The following is a 17,565-nucleotide window of genomic DNA, read 5'->3' as shown; positions in this document are numbered from 1 at the left end:
TAATTACTTCAATAAAATACAACATTATTTTGTTATGGTGTTAATTTTTTACATGAATAAATTAATAAATAAATACATTTTGTTATAGTATTTTTATGCATGAAATAATATGAATTATAAACTTTATTATGATATAATATATTTATACAATATTATCCAAATGCTCAAACTGCCTTGAGCCATATAAATCACTAATGCATATAGGTTATATTAGTTATATATGACGACTAATACGATTTAAATCTGCATTAATTGTATACAGTATAGTTTTTAAATAGATATTTCAACCTCAAAAACATAATTTGTGTTCCACAGAAGAACGAAAGTTTGTAAACAACACAAGGTGATCTTTGTTGAACGATCCCTTTTATATGGCCTATATAATTACACTAAAAGCTTACAATTCTTAAAATGAAATAAAAAATGAGTATGTGAGTGATGTCTGACCCTGACATCCCCGTCAGATGGTTCAAAGGTCAGGATGTATGCGGTGATGGCGGCCCGCGGCGGCGTCCAGCTGAGAACGGCGCTGTCTGTCTGAATATTACTGGCAACCAGATCACGCGGAGCGTCCACATCTACATTACACCAGACAAACCAGATTACACTCACGTTGATTCAGACAACCAGATTAAAAAATGCATTCATTGTTTAGATTTGATCATTGAAGTTTTATAAATTCAGCATTAGTCGTGTCAATGACAGTCCATTATTTTAGGAGTCAGGAGAAGAAACTTAAAAAGAATCCTAAACTCAGGTTCTCTCACTGATGCATTATGGGAGAATATATTTTTAATTATTATTATTAATTTTTTTAACAGCAGTTTATTATTATTATGCAGGTAGTTTTTTGGAAAAATATATTTTTTCCCCTTTTTATTTATTTATTTTTTTAATTGATTATCAGATGCAGGGGATACCATATTTGAAATACTTTTGAAATTGTATTAAAATAAATAATAATAATAATAAGCATTATTTTTATTATAATTATATATTATAATTACATATTTTAATATAATAACAATAATAACAATAATAATAATAATAATATTAATAATAATAATAATTATTATTATTATTAATATCATTATTATTACTATTATAATTTTTATAAGTAACTTTTGGCACATTAAATGTTTCTTTTTCAACAGGACACATGAGAAACTAACAGTAATTAGCTTTAATAAAATACAAAAAAATGTAAAGCTGTGTAAATTCTGATTTTAATAATGCACATTTGTTGTTGTTGTTATTATTATTATTATTATTATTATTATTATTACTATTGATACATTATTTTTATTTTTTTCTCAGTTAGGGCACATATGATAGAATAATAGGACATTTAACACCGCTTTTAATGTTTTGTCTTATTTAAGAATGAAAAGCTTTTATTATTTCTAATATTACTGCTAATTATTTTTATTTTGAAAATATTATTTTTTGATGATAAATTAAATGGTTTTAATTTTCAATAAGGACATATGAAATAATAGGACAAAATAATAATTAAATAATTATAAAAATGAATAGAATGAATAGAATATAATGAGTGTAATGAAATAGAAAATGATTTAATAATAATAATATAATTAAAATGAAGTGGACGTAAAACAACACACAAAATAAATATATTTCTATTAATGTTAATAAATTTAAATATTAAGTCAAATTCAAAAAAATGTAAATGCTTTACAGAATTTCACAATTATTTTAAATCAAATTCCTCCGTTTCCCACATGAACTGCTCAATGGAGAAGTGCTGCTGTATTGGAGCAGGTCTACAGGGGGCGCCAGAGCACTAGTCATGCTGGAGCTCACACACCTGTGCTGAAGTCTGTGGTCGCTGGAGCACTTTTCTCCCTGTTTCTGATGGCATACACATTAACAGTGTAATGAGTTGCTGGAGCCAGTGAACTCATCTCAAACTCCACCGTGTTCCCAGAAACCTGCTCTGATATCTGTGGCACTGTGCAGAAAACACATGTAACAGAAATTATTCTATAAAACCGAAAAAAAAAATGAAGAGAAATGAAAATACAATAACTTTAAGAACAGATATGGGTTAATTTCGGTGTCCTGCAGTGAGACACGTGATATTCAAAATCTCAAATGATTTTTGTTCTACTGGAGCAGGGCGTGCAGCAGCAGAGACGATGCAGACAAGTCAAGCATGAATAAAGAAACCCAAAACGGAGCACAACAGAGAGTTCAGGAGTTTCCTCACCAGTGTCTGCGCTGTATGTGATCACATATCCATCCACGGTCGCCACGGCAGGTTGCCACAGCAACAGTGCCTTTGTGTCGGTGACATTGACAGCAATCAGGCCACGTGCTGCATCCAGGGCTGGAGGTCAATAAATCAATACATTAAATAATAAAAACATTATTTTGGTATTGTGTTATCTGAATATATATATATATATATATATATATATATATATATATATATATATATATATATATATATATATATATATATATATATATATATATATATATATATATATATATATATATGATTTGTTATTTTATACATTTTTATATGTAAAACAAAAAACTAAACAAAATAAATATTACATATGAAAAAACTATTAATTTACATCATCAAATGTTACATTATTACATTATTAAACTTAAACTTGTATAAATGTGTTTTATATATTTATATAGTGTAAAATAACAGTTTTTATTTTATTTCATATGTAATATGTATTTTTGTTTGTTTGTTTAAATTTATACAATAATATAACATTTATATAATTTATATGACTACATTTGAGATATTTTCATGTCTTTACATTTGAATGTACATAATTACTGATCTTTTAAAGTAAACAATATTATATTACGTTATTTGTTAAAATACAGACGTATACAAAATAAAATAGATTTTTTTTATTGTTTTAATTTGTTACATACAAAACAAACAAACAAACATTCCACATAAAATTTAAATAAATAAAACTAAAACTTAATAAATTACTTTATTTTGTAATACTATATATAAAAATGAATATAATTTATTCAATAATATATTTATATACATTTTCACATCTTTACATTTTAATATACATGAATTACTGATATTCCATATTATTAAAAATTAAATTAAATTAAATTAAATATATTATATTATATTATGGTTGAATTATTTTATTTTTTTAGATCATGTACACATAGTTTGAGCAAAAATCTTCAAAAACACCACTAATCAGTGAAGTGACTTAACCGACCTGTAGTGAAAGTGTTGGACACTGGTTCGCTCTCCTCCAGACCTTTCACTGCAACAACTGACACCTGATACGTCTCTCCAGGAATCAGATTCATCAGGGAAACCTGAGACTGTGACCCGTCCGCCGTCAACATCACAGGAGCACCTGATAAAACCCAGAAGAGAAGCCAGACTTGATGCATGAACTTCATCAGTGTGTCTCAAAAGTTGCTCAATGCCGTGTAATCAACTGAGTTTTTACAGTCTTCATCTTCAACTGTGTGGTTTGCATAAATCTAATACATGTTTTCAATCATTTTCAGCTCCGGCACTCGCCTCCTTGGATGGAGATGTAAGTGATTCTGTGGGAGTCCGGTTGGGATCGAGGTCGAGTCCAGGAAACTACAGCTGTTGTGTCCGTGATGTCGGAGAAACCAAGGTCCCGTAGAGCTCCAAGGCCTGCCAGACAGCAATGCACATACACATTTAGCAATAGCAAGAGAAAATGTGGAAAGAAATTGGGAAAATGATCCACCCAGTGTGTCCATTAAGTTATGAAGTTAACTCAAACAGCCACTGGAAAATGGACAAAGAGAAGGCCACTGAACTGCAGGAGAAACAGGTCTTTCCCTGGTGGAATGAAAAAAGTCCTAAAAGATAGATTCATTAGTTATAATAGTGCAAGAAACCATTTTTAACATGATCAATCATGCCAAAATCATTCCAATTACATTCCATAAATTTAACCTGGATCGAGACGATGACAAATGAAGGCATGTTATTTTGATCATGAACAGACGTTAGTTCTTAGTGCATGCAGACAAATTAACATCACGTTTCCCAACAACGATGAGACGTGATGGTTTAGTAGAGAAATGAACATCGGGAGACTTTCCTCTGGATGCATGTACACACATTATGTTCCTTCATAAGAGCATGCAAGGTTAAAGTCAACGTCAACTGAAAACCAACCGTCCGTTTTGTCAAAACTTCTGATTAGTGTTTTTTCACCCAATAGATAAAGTCAAGCAGCAAGCAGTCTTGTTCTTGTTGATATCCAGTTTAAATGCATTGCATGCAAACAGTATTTGCTGCAGTCTTTAACCTCGGATTGAAATATATCATGACAGATACATTTCAAATCACAATGCATCAAGATCAGTGCCTGTTTAGGATGAAGAGTGTTATTCAGATCCTCCTTCCATCACATTGCAGCCAAGAAAGCCCCTTGAATCCAGGAATGAACATGTTTGACAAATACAGTACCTGTTCTGACAACAGCAGTAATGGGTTGGGAGCGATGTTCCAGCGTGACACCGTAAAGCTCAATTTAATACTCAGTTCCCCCAAAAAGCTGCGTTAAAACTTTGGTTCTTTCATCGCCCGGAACAACAAACTCTCGAGGGTGGGAGAGCTTGCTTGAATCTCTAACTTTGAGCACGAATCGATCAAAGACATTGTGGGTGATGTGGGTGACATCAGGGGTGATGCCCGACACAAAAAGCTGCTGGATCTCCGGCTCTGCCTCTGATTGACAAGGAGAAATGTGGCTTTTTTCTTGTTTTATCAAGTCTGAGACAACTACCTCCCGGTTTCCACCCATCGAGTTGTGTAGAAGTTTCCCAAAGCTTATATCAAACAGCAGCTCATCATCTAGAATTTGGACTGTAACATCTCAAAGAACGTGTAAACACACATGTTCTTGCGTTGCATCTGCACAATTATTATTATTTTTTATGTCATGGCTACTATTTTATTTTGTGACTTTTAGATCAGTCTAAACTAGTTGCAGTCACTATTTTGGGGAAATCACACATTACATTTTTAAAAAATAAAATATTTTATATATATATATATATATATATATATATATATATATATATATATATATATATATATATATATATATACATATATACATATATATATATATATATATATATATATATATATATATATATATATATATATATATATATATGTAGGTTGAGCAGCAATACTGCATAATGTATTAATTCTTCAGATTATTTTGCCATACTCTACAGGGAGATATTTTTTTTATTATTATTGTTTTTTCATTATGTGCACCTACAATATATCAACATATCAGAGAGAAACTACACTCTTGAACATACAATCCCTGAAAAGAATTGACATTCATTTATTAGATATGAAAAACATTTTACTACTCAACATAGTTTAAACTACCAAGCTTGGGCAGTGAAACTTTGATTTGATGGAGTGACGTGCAGTTGAAAAGCAGAGAGCTGTACCTGTAACAGCCACTGTGGTGACTGGACGAGACTGTAACCCATCCCCTGACACCCCGGTCACACTGACCTCATAGCCAATGCCAGTGATCAGGCCCAAAACATCCAGTTCGGTCTGGTTCCCCGGCACTATGAACTCTTGCGGCTCCAGCAGCTGACCAGAGTCCGACACCTTTACCTGAAAATAGCTGAAGCCCTCGGAGGAATCTGCCACCCAGGACACCCGAAATCTGTATGGGGTAATATCCGAAACCGTGAGGTTTTCCACTTTAGGTAATGATGCTGGGTCACGTGGTACAGCATTCATTTGGGTCCCATGGTTGAAGTGTTAAAGGAAGGGACAATACAGGGTGAGGATGTATAACTGATTCTGCAGTGATTGCAAGGTCAAAATAGCTTGTTATCTGTCAAAGGATGCTTATCGATTTTTATTGTATGAGCTATCTATTCTTGGCTTCTCCATGCAAAATAATAGAGTATTCAATGGGTGCAATAGAACTGCATGCATACGCAATAGTAAAAAACTGAAATCATTAGTCTGTGTTAATGTCATTAGACAACATGAGTTCAGGCTGATACAAAAATGAGTTTTCAACCTCAAATACCACTTTGTTTTTCTTAAGCAAGCCAAGTTGCAAACTGAAACTGCTCCTGAACACAAGCTATTTGTATCTGAAAATAAATCTCAGACCACTGAATATAACATAAAACTTAAAGAAAGAAAAAAAGTGCTTTATACCAAGACCAACATGAGAAATTGTCACAAAGAAAAATACATATAAATATTTTCATATCAGTATCTAATGTGACAAATTGTAAAAAGAATTTACAAAAAAGTATAATTTTATGTATACTGTATGCATATATATATATATATACACACACACATACAAACATACATACACAAATTGTCAAAAACTGATGTTTTACTTGGTGTAAAATGGCCTTCAGAGTCATTTAATTAGAGTCTTGTAAATTACTACATGCATGCAAGGGTGCAAAATAAATAAATAAATAAATAATATACAATAAAAAGCCACAGGCAGTTTCAGTAATTTGCTTGCAACATCCTCCACCTGGATGCAAAATTGTTAGTTCTGTCAAAGTTCTGATTTGTTGTGAGAGAGGCATGGAAAGCTTGCACAGTACCTGTTCTGGTATTGAAGGAAACTGCTGGAGTTTGACGGCCACGAGACAGACCATAAAACACTGTGTCATAGACCGCAGAGTCCATAAGACCTGTGACGGTAACGTTCCTCTCTGCACCTGACAGCCTGAGCTCTACAACATCATACAGCTGCTCACGGTCAGTGACACGAGCAGCAAAGCCATCGAAGTGGCCTGACAGTGTGCTCCAGGACAGCGTCAAGCCATCCGGCCGTGTTTCAGACACCACAACGGGGCCCAGTTTAGGCTTAGGCTCTGGAGGAATAAAAGAAAGTACTAGGTATTGTTACAAAATTTAATGCCAGCTGAAACAAATGAACACTGGAGGTTTAATACAGTAAGAATATTCTGGGTTAATTGCTTTAACGTCTAGGAAAGCATCTGTGGTTTGCAGTCAGTTGCATCAGAAAATAATTTAAAATCAGGACTCAGGAAAAAAAAAAAAAAGAAGCATTTACATAATACTTTAAAATAAAATAAATTATACATTTAATTATATATCAAGATGTTTAATTCTATTAATACACATACACAGATATATATATGTGTGTGTATTTCAAACATAATGGGAGCATTTCTGTAGAATGTTCTCTGAACGTTTAAAAAACGTTAGATGAATATTCAACTAATATATATATATATTAATATATATGTTTTAATGCTAACATTTTGAGAACATTATTGAAGACTAGACACTTTCAGTGAGTGTTCTATTAACATTACTGACAAAAGAGTACAACATACTTCATATATTCCATGTCCCTTGCAAACAAAAAGTAAACATAGGCAAATGTTCCCATTGAGTTATGAAAACGTTATTTCAGTATGTTCTCTAAATGTTCAAAATGTCCCTTTTAAAAACATTTTTCTTGGTAATGCAAATGTTAAGGGAACATTCTTTTTTTTTTATATAATTTTGCAAAAATTATGGGAACATCTGAATGTTTCTGCAAAAAGTTCTGAAACAAGAAGTGGCATTAAAAAACTGGTTAGATAATTGTTCGACTTAAATACAAAAAAACAAAACAAAAAAAAGTTAATGATTTACAATTAATGCTTTTGTGCTAAGATTTTGAAAGTTGCTTTAGTTCTCAGAATGATCTCTGTTAGCTGGGTCTTTCTTTGAGTAATAGGCTTAATTTAGCCTCTCAGGTGCTTGCAAACAGTTTTAAATTTAGGTCTGATGCAACTCATCTTGAGGCACCAGATTTCAATATACATAGCAGAGGGTTTTCAGTGATTTACTTCTTTTTTTTCTTTTTACTTCTACAATTTTGCATGTTCCTCACAAAAAGCTACAATATGACTTCAGAAGACATATATTGCTTGAGTTACATGGACCCATTTTAGAGAATATAACTTTTAACATATAAAGAAGAAGAAGAAAAACAACATTTAAGCTTGGCATGACATGAGTAAATGTGATGTTTTTAGTTGAACTACTCCTTTAAGGCCTGATTTATGATTTCAAGTTTAAACAAACGGGGGAAAGAAGCAAGGAAACAAGAGAATTGCAGTTACCTGTGGAGGCGACAGCACTGACGGAGTCTGTTCTCCTTCCCTTCACGACTCCAGTGAGGTAAGCTATATAGTCAGTAGTCGGCCGTAGCCCAGTGATTTCATATGACTGTGTGCTTCCTGACAGATTATATTCAACTGGCTCCCGCCGCCAGCTAGAGTCTATAATCTCCAGAATAAACCTCTCAATATCTCCTCTCGTGCCATTCCATGAAATGGAGAAGCTCTCTGATGTAATATTAGAAACATACACATTGCCAACCACTGGAGCGCTATCTAAAGGGAGAAACGATTATTGGAATAGCGCAGTTGCACTGTACAATATGCATAATTTGTTTAACTGAGATACGTCTGACAGATTAATTCTAGGAAATATTTGCTTTTCTTTTGTAAGAATTGCTATGAATACTGAGGAGTATTATGGTTTAAGTATTAAAAAGTACCTCAAGTGTGTGTGCTGGATTTGGCCTGTTTTCCACAGCCCACAGCTGGAGCATGCACAATGCATGTTTATTTTTGCATGCATGCATGCATAATGTGCTTTTTCATGTAAATTAGGTTTCATGATGATAATGTTTGTAATAAATATAATAAAAAATAAATAAGGCAATTAATTGTAATTAGTTTAATATTAAAGAAATACTCAGTATAGTAACACAGAAATCATCAAATTTTCTGTATATAGAGAATTGGCTGCAAATAGACCTCACTATGAAAACAAAAAAAGCAGAACAAATTTTTAAAAAGATTGGAAAACACAAATTGAATAAAGGCTATTTTGTTGTTTTTGTTCATTGTAGTGTCAAAACAGGTTGACAAGAATATTGTGTTAGTGCATAAGAAGCAATTCACACAAAAGATGCATCAAGATGCCTAGTTTTTATTATTGCCTTTCAAACAAAACCATAGAGTTATGCTCTTTGCTCAGTGCAGTATGATGCTTGGTGATGCCCAGACAGCAGTGTCTGAATATTTAAGTACATTTTAAAATAATTATTACATTTAATTACTATAACTAATTGTAAGTTATTATTTGATCTATTATTAAAAATATTAATTTATTGCATTTTTTTTTTTTTTTATATTGTTCGCTAAATTATATCGTTACTTTTATTACACCAAACATTGATAATTACAACAATTTATAATGTTTTAATATAAAAAATAGCTATCAACAGAGAATTAAAAGCCAATTAATATGTTTTTGTTTTGTTTTTTACATTTTCTAATTACTTCTACTTCTAATAAAAAAAACAGCTAATAATAGCTGAATATTTTTAAATAAGGTTTTTACATTAAAAAATCTTCCATTAATCTTACATTAAAACAAATTTTTTTTTTTGACTGAATTAAATGAAATTATTTAAAATATATACAGCATCAGAGTCCCGAGAACAAGCAAATGTGAGGCTAAATTGTTGAAATGTGAACTTTTATAAAATATATTTAGTAAGAGGTTTGACTGACAAAACAAATTTTGGAACCGCTGACATAGAAAGTCCTCAAAAAAATAAAATAAATAAAAATAGATAAATATTGACCTTACTTATTCAGTGCACATTGCTTCTATATCAATTCAAAAAGTGTGTGAAATTATGCAAGTAGGGTATGAGATAAAGTGAATGAAATTAAGAGGATGAAATATGTTGCAATCACTGCAGCTCATCAAAACTCACCACAATGTGGTAAATGTGTGAAATGGGTACTAGTGGCATGCATGTGGGCAGATGGATAAAATGGATGATAGTGTAATGGTTGACACTGTTGAACACAAAGCTTTGATTTCAGTGGAAGGAATTGAATGGAAACACAGAATTTTCTGTGCCCCAGCGCAATCAATTGTGAGGCAAGACCGACACAGTGGCTGGAACAGTAGAGGTGACAATCAGTTTACCTTAAAAGAAGTAATTTAACAATCAACTAATTATAATGGACAGCATTAAGTGCTTGCTCATCATTCACAATGGCCCCATGCAACAAAGACGTTTAGGTTTCACAAAAAAATAAAATGAAATGTTAAAGCAGAAACACCCGCTTGACACCACATCTCCCAACTAGAAATACAAATGTCCAAAAGAGAGAAAAAGGCGTAATAGATTAAAGATGTCCCAGCCCTTGGGAAAAAGAAGTGTGCTGAATTGTGTTTCAAAACTTCAAAGCATATATATATATATATATATATATATATATATATATATATATATATATATATATATATATATATATATATATTATATATATATATATATATATATATATATATATATATATATATATATATGCTGGGTTATTTCAATCCAATTTTGGGTCAAATTAGGACTAACCCAACTTTTGGGTTAAAAATATAATGTACAAATTTAACGCAACCGTTGGGTCAGTCCATATTTGACCCAAAGTTGGGTTGAAACAACCCAGCATTTTTTAGAGTGTATATGTGTGTGTGTGTGTGTGTTTGTATGAAGTATTAAATTAATGAAATATACATAGAATATGTGTAAGAGTATATTTAATATGTAAAACAATACAAAATATATTGTTAATACTGATGTATATTCTGAAATATTAATATATCACATGAAATATTAATAATAAATGTACACTTCAGTGTGTCAAATGTTAAAAAAGCACTCTTAAGTTCAACTAATTGAATATATTTTCATTTAATTGTAAATGCAATTAGGGCTCCGAAAACATTAAATCTTAAGAATATTATTTCCATAATAAGCACTGTTTTTAAAGGTCTGCTAAAGTACACTTCTTTTTCAGCAAGGACATCCAGGTAAGCATGGGTACCTGTAGCTGTTTGAGTGTAGATCGACCCCAGGATCGAGCCTTGATGCACTCCGTATAACGTAATTATATAGGATGTGTCAGGACTGAGCCCAGACATCCACAAACTATGTGCATCGCCAAATACTGAAAGGTTCTGTCTTTCTGGACCTGCTGAATTTGCCACTTCAATCACAAAACTCTCAAAGACAAAGCCATCCTCAATGGTCCAGGACACATTGAAGCTATCCCAAGATACATCAGACACACTCAGACTGCCAATCTGCGGTCTCTGCTCCTCTGACGGACAAAGAAATCAGACATTTTGAGAGTTATTGTCACTGAAATGAATTACATTTGCATAATAAAATGAGCTGAACTTGTAAGTGCCACTAGCTTAGCATGTTGACAGATACAGAAGAAACAGTTAATAGATGTAATGAAATGATATGGATAAAGACATGAGGCACAGAGAGATTGTGTTCATTAACATTGAGAAACAATGGTCAGAGTGATCAAATAAAACATTAAAGTGGAGGTTTCTCATGAAACAATTCTGCTAGTTTTTATGGCATTATAGGTACTGAGATTACATCTTGCGTAATAGTTACAATTTTATGTGAATATGAGCTTGATCGGAGAAGCAAATTTTGAATGATATTTGATGTTTAAGTACAGTACAGTTCGGTAAGATTTAACCAATGTTTTTGAGTCTTTCTTTGCTATATATATATATATATATATATATATATATATATATATATATATATATATATATATATATATATATATATATATATATATAGTCACTGGCCACTTTATTAGGTACACCTTGCTAGTGCTGGGATGGACCCCCCTTTGCCTTCAGAACTGCCTTAATTCTTTGTGGCTTAGATTCAACAAAGTGTTGGAATCGTTCCTCAGATATTTTGGTCCATATTGACATGATAGCATCACAAAGTTGCTGCAGATTTGTCTTATTGTCATGTTCAAGAAACCAGTCTGAGATGATTTGAGCTTTGTGACATGGCGCATTATCCTGCTGGAACTAGCCATCAGAAGAAAGGTACACTGTAGTCATAAAGAGATGGACATGGTCAGCAACAATACTCAGGTAGGCCGTGGCATTTAAACGATGCTCAGTTGGTACTAAGCGGCCCAAATTGTGCCAAGACATATCCCACACAGCAATATACCATCACCAGCAGCCTGAAACATTGAGACAAGGCAGGATGGATCCATGCTTTCATGTTCTTTACACCAAACTCTGACTCTACCATCTGAATGTCGCAGCAGAAATCGAGACTCATCAGACCAAGCAATGTTTTTCCAATCTGTTTTTGTACAATTTTGGTGAGCCTGTAGTGTTAGCCTCAGTTTCCTGTTCTGTTCTTAGCTGAAAGGAGCTGCACCTGGTGTGGTCTTCTGCTGCTGTACCTCATCTGTTTCAGGGTTCGAAGCGTGCGTTCAGAGATGTTATTCTTCATCCCTTGATTGTAACGACTGGTTATTTGAGTTAATGTTGCCTTTCTATTATCTCAAACCAGTCTGCCCATGCTCCTCTGACCTCTGACATCAACAAGGAATTTTCATCCAACTGCCCAAGTAAACCCTAGAGATGGCCGTGTGTGAAAATCCCAGTAGATCAGCAGTTTTTGAAAGACCAGCCCATCTGGCAACAGCAACCATTCCACTTATTCAGTCACTCTTCACCCTTTCTTCCCCATTGCCCACTCAGTTTGAACTACAGAAATTTGTCTTCTCCACGTCTAAATGCCTAAATGCAATGAGTTGCTGTCATGTGATTGGCTGATTAGCAATTTGTATTACCAAACAATTAAACAGGTAACTAATAAACTGGCTGGTGAGTGCATATATTCATATAAATTTGAACTGTAGTGTGTAAACTAAATACTCAACATGCACAAAATTATGCTTACATGCAACAGCTGACAAGCTAGAATTAACAAAAACGTTTTAATTACACTGGACTGCTTTCATTATAGTCATGGAAGTCTACATAAACCAAAGCCCACAGCCATTGTTCAAGCAAACTAGGTGTGGTTTCTTGGTGTTGACCCAAAAATCTTTTAAACTAACCAAATAAACCAAACTTTGATGTCAAAAGGTCTTGGGTTTGCATTAAACTCTGTAGTGTAAAAACACAATTTTCCCACAAACCGTATTGCGACTGCAGAATTGATCTCAAGATGATGGGCTAACTTTTACATTTTAAGAATTACTTTAAATGAATGAACAAATGTATGATATTCTGTAGTATTATGAATGTTGTAGTTATGGTGGATGACAGATGACTGAGGTTTCTGAATCTCATGTCCATGTACCTGTTCACTTGATGTGAACATTGACTGGTTTGGATTTCTCGCCCTCCTTCATCCCAAATAAAGTAATCTCATAAAGCGTTTCAGGGTTCAGTCCATCTACATGGACCAGCCTGGCTTCTCCAGACATTTCAATGACTTTGTCTTTGGATTTATTTGATGTTGAGTTTAACTCAACGATGAAGCTATCGAAGGCTCCTTCAGGAGCCGACCAAAACAGCATCAAACTATTCCTGCTCACATCAGTGACATTTAGGTCACCCAGGGACCCTTGATTTGGGCCCTCGAATTCATAACCTGAGGCTTCAGTTTTAAAATCCTCTGTTAAAAGAGTGGAGGTAGAGACTGATGGCTGAACCTCCTTATCGAGGCTTGGTAGCGTTGTTGAAACACTTTTGAAGGTCATTGCAACAACATCAGGAGAGGTAGACTTTGGTGCTATAGAGGAAAGTACATTCAGTCGGATTAAAGTCAGAGATTAAAGATAAGACAGAATTTGGGATGCTTTACCTGTAAAAACAAGAAGTAAAAAAATGCACAATTAGAATACGAATATATACAATTTAATCTACTATTAATCTCTTGCTTTGCACAGTAAATACCTGCAAATTAATTTCTCTTAAATTATTGAAATTAAGTGCATTTTTTAATCCTTTTTAAATATTATGATGGTTAATAATATTTTGACTTAAGTACCTCGAGGGCCTAATTGACAAAACATCAACTGCAGGATTGTATTTCATCATGTCTGTCAGGATTATTACTAAAATTATATACAGTATATATAGAATATATAAAATAGGTAAAAATTGATAGCCTGAATGCACTGTAAGTCATGCATGAATACATTTCATTACATTTAATTTCATTTAATATATATATATATATATATATATATATATATACGACGGTACAGTATTCTTGACGTACAGTATATATATATATATATATATATATAAATAATAATAAAAATGACAAACACATTCAACAGTAAAAACTAACTCGAAATATAAAATAAAACCCAGGCTTATAGTCTCTAACAGATATTAAAATAACACTGGCATATGTCCTATTGCCCGTCAAAATCCAAAGAAAAAAAAACTAAGCCAATTTCAGGACCACAAATATTTTATGCATTGTGCATATTTTATGATTTTAAGACATATTCAAAATGCATAGAAATAGCACTGTGACGTGAGTATTTACAGAAATAATGCTACAGATAATTTCTTAGTAAATTCACCCCTCAGTTTCTCAATGTAAACTGGGGTTTGAGTTACAATGCATGCAATAAAAGTCAATTCACATGCATATGACGTTACCATTCTTCTTGAAACATTTCAGTCTACATGCATGTATCTGAAAACATCTGACATTAATGACCATGAGCCATTAATTGCTGAAGTTTCCAAGAAGTCCACTAGAGTGGAAGTACAAGGGACGCTTCAGGTTGATGGATAATCCATGCAGACCTCAAGATGTTCTGAGGAAAGGACATGCATGAAGACGATTCCCAGAGATTTAACAAACCACAAACAGTATTCTGTTCTGATCGGCTTTTCAGGCATTTTCACCACACAGTTTAGTTTGTTATGAGGTTAATAATTTCCACTGCAAAAACCTTTGTTGATTTCCTTGTCTGAGCCAATGAGTAGCCATATGCACAGTAGGGCTGGGTGATATACTGAATTATCACAACATTTGCAATAATAATAAAAAAAAAAAGTAAAATAATAAATATTATAAAATCAAGCAAAATAAAAAATGTATCCTGTAAAAATATTGTGGATCTTCTTTTCTGAGCCAATAAGTAGCCATATACAGAAAAGGGATGATGAATACTGAATATGCACAATATATTTTTCATGATTCTTCAGGTGAATTGAACAAAATGTACAGTATATTGTAAAAATTAAATAAAAACCATAAAATATCTCAGTAGCAAAAACAGCAATAGAGTCGAATTCATGGAAGTTGCTGCATTACATGTATTTGTCATTTTTATGTGTTAATGTATTTGTTTAAATGTACATATACATACATACATATATATATATATATATATATATATATATATATATATATATATATATATATATATATATAAATAAATATTATTTCAATATAAATTATTTTAAATTAAATTACTGAATAATATATATATATATATATATATATATATATATATATATTTTTTTTTTTTTTTTTTTAATAAAATTTCTTGAAATTGTTTTTTTTAATAAAATTTCTTGAAATATTTTGACTTGCATATCTTGCATTAAATGACCGTTAAAAAAGATTACTTGAAAAATTATTGTTAAAACGACGGTTCCTCTAACTGAAAAAATCCAGATAAATACTGAATTGCATAAAAAGTCAGATATATCTATACTTATAATCACCCAGCCTAAATACACATTCATACACTTATGTGTTATCATGCATGTTTGTGCTCTACCATATGACATATGGGAGCAGTTGCACATCTCATGTCATGCAAAATGTGTGTCATTTCTTACTTTAACCTATGAAATAAAAATGTTTTAAAAAAAATTAAGTTGCAATGACATTAAATCAAACAGATGATTTGAAACCCAAAAACAATTTATACCTGTAACTGCAACTGCTTCAAGTACTGTAAATCTTTGGTTATTGGATATTCCATAAAGCCTTACTTGGTACTCTGTGGAATCTTTTAGGCCACGGATTCTAGTGTCATTCACCTGCCCGTGGAGATGAACCTCCTCCTTCCACTTCCCTGAGGAATCTTTAAGTTCTACAGTGTAACTATCATAGCCACTGTGTTTATGTGACTCCCATGCAAGATCAAATCCTTCAGATGTGGCATTAGACACGGTCAAGGTGCCAGTGGGATCCTCGTATCCGCTCCCAGAGAACGGGATCTCTGAGTTTTTGAGAGACACAAAGCTAATGACATTGTCGTCAGTAACTTTGGCTGAACCGAGCTCAGGAAATGTGTTCGCTAGATAAAAGGTGAAAGATGCTACAAAAAAAAAGACAAAAACACAGGACACTTGGGAACAACAGATGACATGGCATGATGTCCCTTGCTTGGCTTATCAGCAAAATTCCTCACAGTGTTCCTTTACCAGGTGCAACAAAATACGTTTCCTAAAAGTGTAAATCCACACCATTAATTGGAACATATCTGATTTTTAATATGCAATTTTGTCAAATTTGACCAATGAGATTGCATTGTGGGCGAGGCTTTCCAGAAACTCTTTTTTTTGTTGGTTTTATGGTGTTGCAGCTGGTTTGGACACAGTGTCATAAATTAAGACCAGAAACATACTTTACTGAAGTACACAAAGGCAGACGTAAATACTTGGCCAATGCACTACAAGTACTGTATGCAGATCTGCAGAATCTACTGATAGTTCACCCAAAAGATGTAGATGAGTATTTGTTCATCAGAAGAGATTTGGAGAAATGTAGCATTGCATCACTTGCTCACCAATGGATCCTCTGCAGTGAATGGGTGCCGTCAGAATGAGAGTCCAAACAGCTGACAAAAACATCATAATAATCCGCAAGTAACCCAAACCATTTGGGATAAATCAATGCTAGAGGACTCATTTTTTTTTGTTAGAAACATTGGTTTGAAGTTATAAATGTCTTAACGATGCATCTGTTTATTATAAACATGCTGCTTACGCTTCACAATACATGATGGACTGGACTGGTGTGGATTGGGATGTTTTTATCAGCTGTTTGGACTCTCATTCTGACGGCACCCATTCACTGCTGAGGATCCATTAGTGAGCAAGAGATGTAATGCTTAGGCTCATCTACATTTGGGATAGGATGGGAGTACATTTTCATTCATGCACTGTTGCATTGTACTGGCAAAGATAATAAAGTTTCCTTGTGTTTTATAATTTTATCAACCTTATTTTTCAATGCTATAAGCATTTGTCCAGTGAATGGACTGTTTTCTGCACAGCTAAAGTAACTGGAAGTAGCTGAAACCCTGAAAGCCTTGCACTCTTACATTAAAAATAAGATGGAAAAACATGCCGACTTAAGACAATTTGCTCACCAGTTATAGAAAACTGACAAATTATTATTATTATTTATTTTTTTATAATGTGCAATTCATTCATGCATTACAGTGCAATATGAACTGCAGTGCATTCTGGCACATTTACGAATATAACGCCATGCAAATTAAACGCAGCTAGAAGGGTTTGTATTCACGTTCTTGCATAGAGTATGTTTCAGATCCAAAACTGATTATTTTGAATAAATATTTGGGAAAAAT

The 17,565-nt window shown here is 32.9% G+C and overlaps 2 protein-coding genes across 2 annotated transcripts in view; both read right to left on the bottom strand.

The window, feature by feature from the left end:
• Window positions 1–17,565, bottom strand: part of LOC113073229 (tenascin-like) — a 52,698-nt gene that overhangs the window by 5,293 nt on the left and 29,840 nt on the right. Inside the window, exons 12-16 of the mRNA XM_026246111.1 lie at window positions 3,554–3,676; window positions 3,240–3,383; window positions 2,231–2,350; window positions 1,829–1,972; window positions 448–578 (exon numbers count right to left, since the gene is read on the bottom strand). Of these exons, the coding sequence (XP_026101896.1) occupies window positions 448–578; window positions 1,829–1,972; window positions 2,231–2,350; window positions 3,240–3,383; window positions 3,554–3,676 (662 nt within the window). The remainder of the gene's footprint in view (window positions 1–447; window positions 579–1,828; window positions 1,973–2,230; window positions 2,351–3,239; window positions 3,384–3,553; window positions 3,677–17,565) is intronic.
• Window positions 5,276–6,309, bottom strand: LOC113073239 (tenascin-like). The gene has a single exon (XM_026246118.1). It carries the CDS (start codon window positions 5,792–5,794, stop codon window positions 5,417–5,419), a length of 378 nt encoding a protein of 125 aa, XP_026101903.1. The 5' UTR covers window positions 5,795–6,309; the 3' UTR covers window positions 5,276–5,416.

Source organism: Carassius auratus, chromosome 5 (genome assembly GCF_003368295.1).
Source record: "Carassius auratus strain Wakin chromosome 5, ASM336829v1, whole genome shotgun sequence".
NCBI classification, from domain to species: domain Eukaryota; kingdom Metazoa; phylum Chordata; class Actinopteri; order Cypriniformes; family Cyprinidae; genus Carassius; species Carassius auratus.
Note: the sequence above shows the minus strand (reverse complement) of the source record. Positions and strands in the feature narration are given on the sequence as shown.

Coding starts and splice junctions, on each gene's coding strand:
- LOC113073239 (XM_026246118.1), bottom strand. CDS start 5,794: ATGAATGCTGTACCACGTGACCCAGCATCATTACCTAAAGTGGAAAAC.